Here is a 14797-nt window from a genome sequence, read left to right as displayed (position 1 = left end):
AAATCACGAAAAGAAGGAAACAAGTAACGTAAAAAGATATGGACCAAAACCGAGCTAAAATTAGTGAAAAAGTCTCAATAAAATTACCTGAAAATAAGCGCACACACACAAATTTAAAAAAAATGACTTTAAAAAGTGCTGAAATTTAAAAGGGATATATATTGTACATGTATTTTTTTAAATACTATTTTTATAACCAAGTATTAAATATAAAATTATGATGATTAAATAAATAAAGGTACCAAGAAAATTACCTAAAAATTAGTTTTAAAACAAGGGGATGATTATTAGAAAATTATCTGCCCAAAAACGTGGAAACATGTTGAGAAGACTGTTTTTATATCATTTTTATTTTTGCAATTTGTGGGACTTTTTTGGTCATTGCCTTTTTCATAATGTTTACAAAGAAATCAGTGCAATCTGCTCAGGTTTCACAGTGTTAACCCAAACCACTATATATTTCCTTGACCCGAACCAAGAAGGAAAACTTCTCTCAACAAGTCTAACTTTAGTCATTTTGTGTTTTGGGTCATTTTGTCTCTTTGTAGTCATTTTGTCTTCTTTAGGTCATTTTCTGCCCCAGTGTAGTCATTTTATGTCTTTTTTATTTTTATTTATATTTTTCTTAGTAATTTTGAGCCTCATCGTGGTTATTTTTTCTTCTCTAGGTCACTTTATGTTTCACTGTAGTCATTTTGATTATCTGAAGTCATTTTGTGTCTTTTATTCGTAATGTTCTGTCTCATTATTGTGATGTCCCTGTTACTCTTGTTTTGTTTAGTTTGTTTGGTGAGTCTTTTGTTTCCTTATGGTTTGAGTTAACACCTAAACACTTCATGCACCCAACACCCACACCTCACCACTGATGACTGACCTACATCTTGGTTTGCTTTTGTTGGGTTATCTTTAATAAATTCATTGTTAATTAAAATGGTTATTGTGTGTTCATTTTTCTTTGTTATGCTCTTGAATGAGCTGGGCATAACATTACAGTTATTTTTTGGTCTTTCTTTAATTGTCATCATTTTGTGTGTCTTTGAAGTCATTTAGTGATTCTGTGTCTCATCTTGTGTCATTTGGTTGTTTTTGTCTCTTTGTTGTCATTTTTGTAACAACTTAGTATGAAACTGGGACTCAGATGCAGAGAGAAGCACCAAACACCAACAGTTTATCTGATCCAAAATCTTATTTGGGTGATCAGGGGCCATACACATGTCAACAAAGGCTGAACAATCCATTGAGGGAAATCAAACTAGAAACAGCAACAGTGACATCTGGCAACTGATTGGAAGAAACACTGAACTTTAAACACACAAGGGCCAACTACTGACTCACACAGGTGAGTGAAACTAGACACAGGTGAAACACATGAGGTCATCAAAAAGGCGGGAAAACTCAGGAGGTAAAAAGTACTAACATTACCAACATTAACACTCAAGTTACTCACTCCTGCTCAGCAGGTCTGTCCAGTGAATGAATAAATGAATCAGCTGTGTGATGGCAGAGCTGCACCACTAGAGGGCAGAGTGACATAACAACAGGAGACACATCAAACTGAGGGCCCCATGGAGGGCCCACCTTAGTTCACCTCCAGGAAAGGGTTTTGCATTCCTGATATTTGATGCCATTATTCAACGTTTTAACATTTCAATGCCTGAATAAATCCAATCCACTGGATTTTTTCTTCTTTTTTTCCCCCTAAAGTTATTTGTTCATTTATTTATTCTATCTTGACAGGATGGAAAAGCTTCTGAAACTAAGCAAATTTACTTAAGTACTGTACTGTACTGTACTGTATTATCCTTTCATACCTCTTTATGCTTTTACTCCACTACATTTCAGAGGGAAATACTGTACTTTTTACTTTACTGCATTTATCTGACAGCTTTAGTTTTTTTTGTTGAATTACCAAACAGTTTATACAGTTTAATGCTACTATAACAAGATGATTGACAGAAAATTCATCTCCAACTTATTGATAAATATTGTGTGTGTTTTTGTTTTTATTTTTAGTTAATTAGATTTTTCTGCATTGTGCACATTTACTTTTAATACTGTAAGTACTCTTTCCTGATTATACTTACTTACTTTTCCTTGAGTACCATTTTCAATGCAGGACTTTGACTTCTTGTGAAAGAGTATTTTCACAGAATCAGAATCAGAATCAGAATCAGAAAAAGATTTATTGCCAGGTATAGTTAACACAATACGAGGAATTTGTTCTGGTGGGTTGGTGCAACATAAATATAGAAAAAAAACCCCAGATAAAATAGAAGATACAAATATGAAATATAAAAACAGTGTGGTTTTAGTACTTTTACTTCAGTAAAGAAACTGTATACTTCTTCCACCCCCGCTGACCTGTTAGCAAATATCTGTCAAATATGCCAGGAAAATGTCAGTCAATGAATTCAGCACCGCTCAGCCGCATTTTTCACACTTATATTAGACACCACTGACTACAGCAATATGAACTATTATGTGCAAAGAGGAATGACAACAGTTATTGTGGTGTGTGTGTGTGTGTGTGTCATGGTACCTCATTACAAAGCTCTTCTGGGAGAAGATTCTCATAACTGTATTCAGTTGTGGTGACTTATGAAAAGATTCTAATAATCCTCCCTTGTGACTAGTTTTATGATCAAACAGTGAAATGTTGTAACAATGTTCTCCCTGAGCAACGACTCACTATCGAGTCAGTTTAAGATGTGTAAGTTGTCCGTCAGCGGCCTGCTGTAACATCTGACTCCCTCTCATGTTTGGACAAATGAGTTGAAAGTTTTAACAAGCCGAGCCCTCACAGCTCAAACTGATTGTTCATTGGGAGCAGGAGGTACAGCTGCAGCCATGCTCTCATACACACAGATATCATGTCAACGTGTCACCTCATCACAGCATGCTGGGATATTTTCTAAATAGGCTTCATCTCTCTGTCAAGTATGATTTTCTTACATCTCTGTTTCTCCTCACTGTTGTGATTGCTCTGCTCACACTTCTGTCTGTAGCTCTGTCTGTGTGATCACTGCTGCCATACCTCAACACAAAAACTGCAATCTAGCTATTTTGCTTCTTGATATCAGAATGATAAATCAGCTGCATCATATTGGCTCACAACAAACTCAGGAGGTTACCCTGCTGCACTTAAAGAAAGTCACATGTGGTGGAGTTGTTTTATACTTTCAAACAATATCATGATGCAGTTGCCTTGGAAACATAAATACCACTAAGTCTAGTCTAGTCTGAATTCATGATTGAATCTTGAAATTAACGATGCTTTACGATATTCAGGTTTTTCAGCTTAAATTTTGCCTTTTGAATGTCCCCAATCCAATCTGAGCACACTTTGAACAGAGTTGAATTTTTAGGTCTGAAAATGACTGACGAAATTTGAGGTTCTTCAGTACAGGTGTTTTCGATTTGATTTATTTTATTCATTTGTTTTTTTTTAAAATATTTGACACTAGCTGTTAATGGTCAGCACCTGAACCCACAGATAACCAGGTCACCCCTGTGCCAGTTTTGTATGAAACACACTGAAAAACAACACAAACTGATCTTCTGGAGATTCAGAGAAAGGTAGAAACTTAAATCTCCAGTGTGCAGGATTTAGGGGCATCCATCAGTGATGCTGCAGAACTACGGCTGGCAGCACAAAACCACAAATGGCCCTGTCTAAAACCAGTGTTTGATTTGTCCGTTCAGGGCTACTGTAGAAACTACTGTATATGGCAAACTCTGCGGAAGACCCACACTTGATATAAATATAAATGGCTCATTTGAAGGTAACAAAAACACAATGCTTATTATTTTCAGATGACTATACTGTGGACTTACAAAAATATTATATTACATTATATATTACATTTCTGCTAATACATCCCCCCAAATCCTACACACTAGACTTTTAAAACACATTGATCCAGAGAGATGATTTTTCAAACAAAATATTTCCATATTAATTCAGTGGTATTCAAATTTTACTGTTAACGGCACCATGTGGAGTTTTCTTGGACACAAACACATTTATGTTAAATTAAGTGTTGCTACCAGGGTGTATTCTTAAAGCCAACATGTTGTATAACTGCTTTTAAGAAGTGTGATGTAGTAGGAGGATGCAGGGCTGCAGAGTGACAGTGTTACAGTAAATGATGGACAGGACAGATGATAAGGTTAACCACAGATGTGTCTGTCAGGACACTGTGACTGTGACTCTGAGGAACTCATCATTTATCTCATAAACTACACAAGCACACGCCTCAAAACTCAGGACACAAATATGACTCTGAGAGGAGGAGTGATTTGAGGAGTGTTTTTTTTTTTTTTTTACTGAACCTCTTTTATTGAACCAAATTTCTCTTTCTGCTTTTAACCCCTTGAAAGTTGGAGTGACAACCTTTTTCTTTGCTGCTTTCAGGTGCCCTCACAAAGATTTAAATCTTTGAACCCTGAACAAAGGCTGTGATTTCTCTCAAAAACATGGGAAAAAGGCAATGTGCAACTTGGTTGGAAATGTATGTGTATGTATATATATGTACATACACACACACACACACACACACACACACACATACATACATAAATATTGTTTAAATAAAAAAATAATAAAAAAAAAAATAAATAAAAAAAATGTACATCATAATTTTAAAGCATTTTCCCCAAGATACTTTCCTGTTGTTATTTATTTTAATTTAATGTAATTTAATTATTTATTAAATTATTGTTAAAATAATTTTTGGATTATTTTTTTTTACTGCACTTTATGCCGTAGTATATATTTTTGAAATTAGCTTGCCATCACTTTTACGCTGTCATATTATCTCCTGTATGTTAATGTTTGCATTCCCTTTAATACTGTGAAACTTTAACACTTTATGGTGGAGGCTTTAACAGACCCACTGGGTTTTCTGTTTCTCTCACTAAATATTATGTTTTCTTTGTCATTTTGTGTATTTTAAATTGTTCAAAAAAAAGAAGAAGAAAGAAATAGGTGTCCCAAGCTTTAGTGGATGTTCCTGTGTATGAAATAAAAGAGTGTGTTGGCTCTGCTCCAAACTACAATATATGACCTCGCTGAGCTGTTTGTTTCAAAGGCTCTTTATCCAGGAACTCACTGCCAGTTGGCACAGTGACCACAGAGGAACAAGAAAGCTGTTTTCAGCGTAGAGAGCGGAAATGGCTTAACTCCACTAATAGATTATGGCTTTAGATCAACAAAGATGCTGTCAGTGGGATATTTGATGGACTTTCATACTGAATAGGATTTCCCCGAACAGCGGGACATTCTGGAGCAGTCGAGGAGGATTGGAAATAGCAGAGAAATTATGAAATGACAAGACTGGCAACGCAGATGCTGAGTCCTTACTACACTACTACTACTTCTACTGCTACACTTACACACACACACACACACACACACACACACACACACAGCACAGCAAAAAAGAAAACACAAATGTCTCCAGTAATATTTGAAGTGAGTTTTAATAATCACAAATAGAGTGGTTCTAAAATGAACAAAAACAACCCCAGCAGCCCCCAAATGGACATTCTACTGTTTGTGAGTTTGGTTTAGAAAATCACGTTTTCTTCCATGTTGCACCTCGTCAGCATCTAACAGTGTTACAGCGCTGGATTTGTGGAGCGCTGCCAGCCCACAGCAGAGAAAGAGGTGAGCTGGCTTCACTTTTTCCCAAACACAGAACACACACTGTTAACTCTCACTGTCATGTGAACATAATCTCTGTCACCGCTGCATTACACTGTAACATATGTTGATTTAACTTCAAATAATCTTAAAAATTGAATGCTTTGAAAAAGTAAAGTGAATATATATTAATTTTTAATATATGCTTACATTACATTTAATTAAGTTTACTTGAAATTTAGCTGTATTTACTTATTATTGTGAAGTTGTTGCAGCTTAAAAATGACAGGTGAAATGATGTTGTCATTTCTAAGTGTTAGCAACTTCAGTAAACTACATTTGTCTGACTTAACTTGATCATCACAAAGAGGATTTAGCCAATAATGAAGTTAGAAGATCTGCAAGTTCTGTTTTGTTAACATGTTGAAGAAAATGCAACTATGACTGACTAGTTTGTAACCAGCAGAATACAGATATATAGCACAGTAAACTTGGTTTACTGAAGTAGCTCAAACTTAGAAAGATTGATTTAATTGAACTTTTCAAGACTTTTTCAGTTGCAAAAACCTCACAAAATTAAGCAAATATAAGTAATTTTTAAGCTTTAAACTTAAAGTAAACATATATTAAAATTCATAGCTATTTTTCCTTTCATTTTCCAAGGCAATCGTTTTTTTTTTTTCAATTTTTATTAAAAGCAAGATCAAATTCAGATTTGACAGTGCACAAGCATCCAGCAGACTTCAGACAGACTGTTGAGGACCGTCTGTGGACTAAATGTAGCTCCTGTTTGTTGTTGAGTCTGACACTTTGCATGAACTCTGCTTTATAAAACGCTCACATGGCCTGTATCATTCTATAGAGCTCCATTCCAGCTGCATGGCACCTTCATGAATACTGAGTCCACTCCTGGTTTGAACATTGTGTTCATAGCTGACAGCAGTGGAGCAGTGGTGGGTTTCAGAATCTAATTCCCCCGGCTGTCGGGGTTCTAAATGAAAAACATAGCTCAGTGCGTCTTTTGAATTGTGTTATAAAGCAGAGCTCAGACTGTATATAAACCTCCCTGCATTGGGGATCCGTCTTTTTCTTTTGCCTAATAGTGCTATGTGTCTTTACCAAAAATAATTCCCACTATATTTAGGCACTAATATATTTCTATTTCTACTTCAACATGTCTACACCTTCAAATCTATGAAAAAAGCTATTTACACATTTGCAGATACGTATGTAAAGAAGGGAACTGGTGATTTGCGGTGACATCATTCCTCTCAAACGCCGTGTTTGTGGTGAAATGAAAGCAAAACATGAGGCCTCTGACAGTATCAGAGCAATGCACAACTGGAGAGAGCACGGCCGCACAGGAACTGGACTGCTGCAAAGGCTCAAGGCACTTAAGAGGAATGAAATTTGTACAAATGAGGAGGGGAACTGTACGCATCTGTGACTTGTACCTCACCGGATCATGTTACCTGGAACAGGATGAACTTGATTGGGTTAATAGCACACTGAATGTTTCCTCTTTGTTCGTTAACCCTTTCAAACCCAAGAAAACTGGGTTTCTTCCTAAACCATGTTTAAGAAAAATGACAAATAAATCTACCTTGTACCTTGTGCTGGCTTGATTTCTTTCAAAAACATGGGAGGATGGCAATAAGTGACTTAAGAAGAAATGACCCAGAAATGAGGAAGAAATTAGTAAAAAGTACAAGAAAATTGCCTGAAAATAAGCACACAAAACAAACAAACAAACAAAGCTAGAAAAAGAAAAAGAGAGACAAAAAGGCTTAAAAAATAATATATATATAATAAAAATTATGATGATTCTGTAAAAATAATTTTAATGAAGCTCTGGACATTGTTCCTAAACTTTTTCAAATCAAAAGTAATATTCTAAATCTACTAATTGCTTATAATATACAAAACATTTCTTGCCAAGTTGCTCATTGCCTTTTTGCCATGTTTTTGAGAGAAAATCAAAGAGAGGGTGCTAAGTTTAAACACTTGTGAAAGGCGTCTGTACGCAGCACAAGAAAAGTGATGTCGATCCAGATTTCAAAGGGTTAAAGCAACCTGGAGAAAGACTAAGCAGTGTTTCTTCTTCTCTGTGCAAATGTTGGGCAGATCGTCTCTACCATGACTGATACTTGGTTAACATTTTACCACACTTTGCAATTTCCAAAACATTCATAACAGCTGAACAAGCGCTTCATCTGAGCTGCATGGAAGTTCTGATCCACATCAGGTGTGTGATTGTTTGATCCGGTCGGAGCTCAGAAAGATGACGAGAAGGAGCCAAAACTAACAGAACAGTGAAACAGTGAGCTGCTGGCTGTGAGAACTGACACAGAGCCTGAACCTGAATCTGCCATGCTGCTGCTCAGAAGCTCTCGTTCACCATGTGTTATGTATGAGCTGATAAAATGTTACCTTTTCTCAGTCTTACAAATGGAAAGAGTTTCATATTGCCTCAAATAGGACATCTTTACATTTTTTCACCACTTAACATAATCTTGAGAGAAAGAGAGAGAAAATACAAATATCTATATACAATCAGTACACCTGTTAACCCTCCAGACCCCGGCTGTTCATCAACGTCACACTGCAGCGTCGGCTCAGCTCCGTCTGCCTTCAGCTTGGCTGAGAGGAGTGACAACAATATGAGCTTCACTCAAACCAAACATGATCTCTCTTCCAGCTAAAACACTTAGTCACATCTAAAGGTTAGAAATGTTAAATGAGCTCTACTCTCTAATGAGCACAAATATTAGCAAAAATAGTTTGCAAACAGATTGGATATCAGCAAATGTCAACCTGGAGTCATATCAAAGAATAATTAGTGCATTTAAAGGGATAGTTTTTTTTTAAGTGGAGTTGTATTGTGTTCTTCTCTACAGGCAGGGTATTACACACAGTAACCAAGTAACCAAGTACAGTCTGACACAGACGCTGAGCAATATTCTGCTGTGGAGGATCACAGACATGTGTTTTAGCCACTTAAAAAAAATCCCACATAAATTTTTTATATCAGTTTAAATGTATACTATATTGAGAGGATTTCATGGCTTCACCTTTCTGTCAGACAGCCTATTCTGACGGGGAAGCCATTTACAGGCTCAATTCCCATCTATGCTTTCATCAAAGCCGCCAGACTCCATTGAGAAAAACATTTTAACTCACTGAACACACTGCTGCATTGATCAGTTAATTCGTTTTTGTTATTGTGTGACTTTGGTGAATCTGAACTAACCCTTTTTAACGCCGAAGTCACATTATAATACGAACTAACCAACCAACCAATCAAGGCAGCAGTAGAGCAGCAGCTCCTGTGTTCAGTGATGTCAAATCACTGTTTTTCTCAGTGGAGTCTGGCTTTCAAGAGAGCGATATAACAGCAGAAATCACAGTCTGACATTAAGGTAAAGCAGTAAAAGTACTCTCAATATGGCATATACTTAAACTGATTTGGATGAATTTTTTAAGAAGCTAAAATACATTTTATTGCTGACCCCTCCACAGCAGTATATTGCTTAGCTTCCGTGTCAGACTTCAGGCTGTTTCTCCAAATTAGGAGTGTGCCAGCTGACAGCTACTGTATGTAATATACTGACTATTGATGAGTACCTCATACAAACGCACCTAAAAAATAGAATTATCTCTTTAATGTGCTTAACCTGACTAATAGGCAGTGTAGAGTTTGGGCATTTCACTGATGTTGCTGATACCTTTCGTAATTGTAAGTCAGGGTTAAAATAACAAAGTCCTGAGCTGTCACTCACAGTGACAGAGTCTTTGTTCTCTGGATCAGCTCATCCAATTTGTTTCTATTAACTACTCAAACTGAGGCATTCACACAGTCAGATGTCAAAGTACCATGCTGAGTATTACAACCTTCCATGTGAAGTTTCCTCTAGTTCTGTCTGGGTCTGGAAGGTTAACTTACAAACCCTGTATTATTATTAATATTAATATTATCATTGTTATAGTGTAATACTGAACGTACATCTGACAGCAACACTCTATCCCGGACAGTAAATTCAATATATACAAGATGAACAGCAAGCATAGAAGGACACTTAAAATCAAGAGAATGCAGCACTGATTGTGTGCAGTGTTTCACAGCATTTGACTGGCACTCTTCAAAGCCTCGTACTAAGACTATCTACAAACATCAACATGGAAGTCTCTCACAAACAGAAACGCGGGCGCCCCCAGCGGAAAAAATTAAATATGTAAGACCGCTGATCAAGAAGCACGTCTTGATATGCTGATACAAGTCGTTTTTCATTTCTTTCTTCCGATTGCAAGGTGTAAATGCTTACAGCTCGATGCAAAGTGGTTAAAGTGTTACATCTTTTTATCCACAACCAAATAAAAAACAACACATGTTAGTATTTTACAAATATTTAAAAAAGTAAACCTTTATCTATAGGCATTTTAAAATATATTCCATCAAAAATAGTCTGACAAATTTCAACAGTAGAAAAGAAATGTTATACAAATGACAAAAGGTTTGAAGCAACAGTAGAAAGGTGTCATGATAGACTGACTGTGGAGGACAGAGACGCCTCCTTTTCTACCTGGCAGAAGAAAGAAAGGTTTCATTTTCTCACCTCGGTTGGTGTTTCAAACCATGCAATAACTGTAAAGAACAACTCCATAATTTAGCAAAAGAATTCAGTTGTGGGTGATAGAAGGATGAATGTCAGTCCCTACATGTGTTTGACATGTTGTTGTCCTGTAAAATCTTGTCACCTTTGGCAAACTTGAGTAGTTGGATTTCAGTCATGCTGAGAGCTCCAAGCATGAACTGTGGCAGCTCCGTGGTCAGACAGCGTGGAGGCCGTCCCACATGTCACGTCTTTCACTCAGCACAGTGCTCCTCATCGTCCGCTTGCTCCTCAGATCACAAATGACGACTTGTGTCGGAAATCCCCCTGCAGACGACACACAGGAGTAAGCTTTAACAATTCATATTACACAAGCGTTTCAACAGTGATACAGATATTATCCTTTTACTTTTGTCCCACATTTAAATAAATATATAAAGGGCTGCCCCCTGAAAGTCGGACATTCAAATCATCAGTGGGAGACCTCAGGTTACTGAGCTACTGCAGCTTCATGTCAAGCAGTTTATTTTTCTTCTGCGGAGTAAGCGCTCACCACTCTCATGCTGCTCTTTGGTACAGGCAGATGCAGACACCCTGCAGCAGCAGAGGAGAGACTTTGCACCATAAGGCTCTGAGAAAACGTTATCATCTGCCTTCTGCTGAGAAGTGGTGAATTTACAGCTCACAGCAACTTATTATGATACAGTCTCTGGCTTCACACCAAGGTTCCAAGAATCCTGAACAGAACCACTTCAAGAACCAGAACTAATTTGGTATACATATGGTATATGAAAAAAAAAAGAATCTGCAAAAATTTTTCTTGAAGAGCCAAATCTGATTTGACTGCCATTATTCTGAGCCGTAAAGCCTTAAATATATATTCTGATTGTATTTTGGGAGAGACTGTACTGCTGTGTAAAATGTGAATTTGTGATGGCTTGACTTTTCTTTATTTCACATACAGCACAGTAGGTGATGAGCAATAGTCTAAACCTCAGTGTAGTTTTACACTAAAACTGTGTGTATGCACAAAGACAGATAGAAGAATATCTTCATTAGGCTGATAAATCATCAGCAGTTAAAGGGTTGTTACATTCATAATAAACATCAAGAGAAATATTCAATGACAGGCTTTCCAGAGGGCTTTGCATAAAAGGAAACAAGGAACATAAACACAAGGAAATAAAATGATGCGTCCAATAAAATAATGCTGAAATTGTCCGTCTGTGTGTTCGCACAGACAAGGACAGGTTAAATTAAAGGACTTTCAATTACTTTTTCAAGCACTCATTTTGATTTTTAAGGCTGAAACTGTTTTCTCTATAAACTTCTGTTCCAACAGAATTGTGTGCATTCATTAGGGAGCAAACACATGCTACCAGGCCTAAAAGTAAGGTTTTTATTTTTTTTCAAATTAACTGGTTATTTTTATGAAGTTAAGGCATCTGACTGGCAAAGGAAAACAAAGCAGGAAATATACAGAGCGCAGAGCAGGACGCATCTCGTACCTCACATATGGCATTGAAAAAATAATTGCAAGAACAGCCATTCTCTGCTTTCTGATTTAAAACATTTTTCAAATATGTTTCAAAAGAATTAATCATTCTGCTCTCCTACTTTTTAAAGGACATTTTTCAAGGACCAAGTCAAAAAATGTTTGATTTTCAAGGTATTTCAGTGCTTTTGAGTGCCAAATTCAAGTACTTCCAGAAACTAAAGCACCTTGAACCAACCTTAGAGTTAATAAATGCTCCTTTGACTGACATGCTACAAACTGCTGTGTAGGCTGTAAAAATAAATAAATAAATCAAATGTAATATAATAAAAAAAATCTGTGACTCTGGCTAACAACCTTATCATTCTAATTCTGTCTCCCCACCTTATATTACAGTTTTTAGACTGATTTAACATCAAACAATAAGAGAAGTGTCCTTCACCAGTTTTAAACTGAATTACATTCTCTTCTACACACCTCGTCCTCCGTCCTGACGTAGTCCACTCCGTCTCCTTTAGCTGGGACTTTGTAACTAGAAGACACAGAGCACACGATGGTTGTTTGAATGACATGTTGCTGGTTGGACAGGAATGAGAGTATTTGCCGATCATATGAAATGGAGGACGTCTGATGTCTTACTTGTTCCCCGTCTGTTTTTGGCTGGAGAAGTAGCCTCTCTTGTATGCACAGCAGATCCCCGCTGTTATACATAAGAGCACCACGACCACCACCAGCACTCCCAGTATAATCCCCACAACGTCAATGTCATCTGTGGAGTTCAAGTGAGAATAGAAAATTTAAGCGTTGATTTTTGGTTAATCTTCAAATTAAGTAAGTATACATAACTAAATACCTCTATGCACGGAGAGACAGAGAGATAGTAATCGTGATGATCAAATTTAAGCTCCAGTGTGTCGGATTTAGAGGGACATACTGGCAGAAATGGAATATGATATAAAAGTCTGTTTTCTTTAGTGTAAAATCCGCTGAAGATAAGAATCATTGTGTTTTTATTACCTTAGAATGAGCTGTTTACAGATTACAGAGTCTACAGAGATCGCCATGTTTCACCACCATGTCTCCACCATAGCCCAAAATGGACAAACCACTGTCTCTACATAAGGACATTCATGTTTGTTTTTGCGTTGGCCACTGTAGTTTGCAGCGTAGAATAATCCGCTGATTTTCTAACCTAAAAAACTGCTTTCAGTATTTTTATTGGTTTAAATCACCAGAACGGTCCGTTTTGGAGAAGAAGAGACCTCTGTGTAAAAACAGATTAAACATCTGGATCAGACAGGTGTTGAGCTAGGAGCCCGTCTGTGATATGCTGAACAGTTATGGAGAAACACTGCTTGGTATAACATGAAGCTGCATTATTCAGTGTTTTTATGAGTTTCAGGTATTAGGCTGGTTTGTTTTAGAGAGGAGACCTTTGTAGATAGTTAGGCTCCCCTTAAAAACCTCCTAAACAATCAACACTGAAGGAATTCTAACCAGGAGAAGTTTTAGCTGGTAGCAGTCTGTAATAATCACTGCTTGATGCCACACTAGAGACTGTTTGGTGCATTTCATTCTTCATTTTTTGATAATTTTGGCTGTGTTCATGCATATAGCATTCATTGGCAAGATTGTGTATTTCTGTTTAACCTGGAGTTTTCCGTGGAACCTGGATACACCGTGGAAACTAAATTGTTACATTTATACTGTTAAGTGCGAAAAAAATGCACCATTGAAACCCATTCAAACTGAAATTTTTGATCCCATAGCCATCAAAGCATACAAACATGCACTGTATTATTTCTGGGTGTCATTTTGGAGTTTTGCCTTGGAATTTGTCCTTTTTACTATTTTCCACATGATGATCATTTTTAACATATTTGCCATATGATGAAAATTTATGCTATTTCCACTAGGTGCACTGTCACAATCAATGGTGCTGCTAATCATTTCCTAAACATTTCCCAGGCTGTCATCAGCAAATAAAAATACTTTGCATGTAGTATATTTAAAAAAAAAAAAATCCTTTGAAAAAATGGTGGCATCATGACAAAAACCTGGCTTTTAAAGTGTTAAAATTCTGAAAATTAATGAATATTTGATATTTTTTATAGCCTGATTATAAAAAGTACATTTTATGTGCAGAGCAGTGAACAAAAAATAATAATGTACAAAAATCAATGTTGCTGCTGATCATTGACATGTCAAAGCAGAAAATCATATGTATGATATTCTTAAAGCTTGATTTCTAAAAGCGCATTTTCTGCGCAGAGCAATCCGAGTGAGTGTAATATTAAAGCGTGCCCTAAGGGTTAAATGACAAAACATCAACGTGTCTCTGAGGCCTCATATTGTGTGACACACTTACAGACTTCCATCTTCTGGGGTGGACACTCAGAGTATCCTGCATCGTTCTTTGCTCGGCAGTAGTAATCGCCCGCATCTTCTTTTCTGACTGCGATGAACTTCTGCATCCGAGAAATCACACACATAAATCTGATTAATATAAAGCCGTCACTCTCACCATGTCCGTGTCTGTTCAGTCAGAGCTTGTTTATAGAGGCTTTTAGAACATAGTGGATTGTGATCAATATAAGGATGATACAGAATTTGATCAACTTCTGTCTGTTTCTGATAAAATTATAAACAATGAACCAGCTCAGTGATCAGAGTTCTTTATTTATATCAGATCAAATCCTCCGGGATTCAGTGAAGGAGGAGGTGTTCACATGCAGCTTCACTTTACACGCTTTATAAAATGAACCCCTTTGTGCTGCTGTCAGCGAAGGCAATGTATAATAAAAGCTCATGGTGCTGCATTACATTAGCCTTGGAGAAACAGATAAAACTGGGCAGTCCGCTGCTCTGTGTAATGACAGCCAAACTCATGTTTGATCAGAAATGCTTTGTATTATATATTTCCTTTTTCTTTTTTTCCCCTCTTCTATTTTGTGATCATGCACAGTTATGTGAATGTTTAGTTGTTTTTTTCAAGATTTTTTTTTTAGGGCTTTTTGGTTATTGTTTAGCTTTTTTATTGTAATCTTT

General features: G+C 36.7%; 1 protein-coding gene across 1 annotated transcript in view; it reads right to left on the bottom strand.

Annotated features, from left to right (window-relative positions):
- Positions 1–7829: 7829 nt before the first annotated feature.
- The window catches only part of jam3b (junctional adhesion molecule 3b), a 47818-nt gene continuing 40850 nt past the window's right edge, over positions 7830–14797 (bottom strand). The window contains exons 6-9 of the mRNA XM_042499969.1: positions 14118–14217; positions 12389–12518; positions 12227–12281; positions 7830–10581 (exon numbers count right to left, since the gene is read on the bottom strand). Coding sequence (XP_042355903.1) covers positions 10546–10581; positions 12227–12281; positions 12389–12518; positions 14118–14217 — 321 coding nt within the window. The 3' untranslated portion in view covers positions 7830–10545. The remainder of the gene's footprint in view (positions 10582–12226; positions 12282–12388; positions 12519–14117; positions 14218–14797) is intronic.

Source organism: Plectropomus leopardus, chromosome 13 (genome assembly GCF_008729295.1).
Source record: "Plectropomus leopardus isolate mb chromosome 13, YSFRI_Pleo_2.0, whole genome shotgun sequence".
Taxonomy (NCBI): Eukaryota; Metazoa; Chordata; class Actinopteri; order Perciformes; family Serranidae; genus Plectropomus; species Plectropomus leopardus.
Note: the sequence above shows the minus strand (reverse complement) of the source record. Positions and strands in the feature narration are given on the sequence as shown.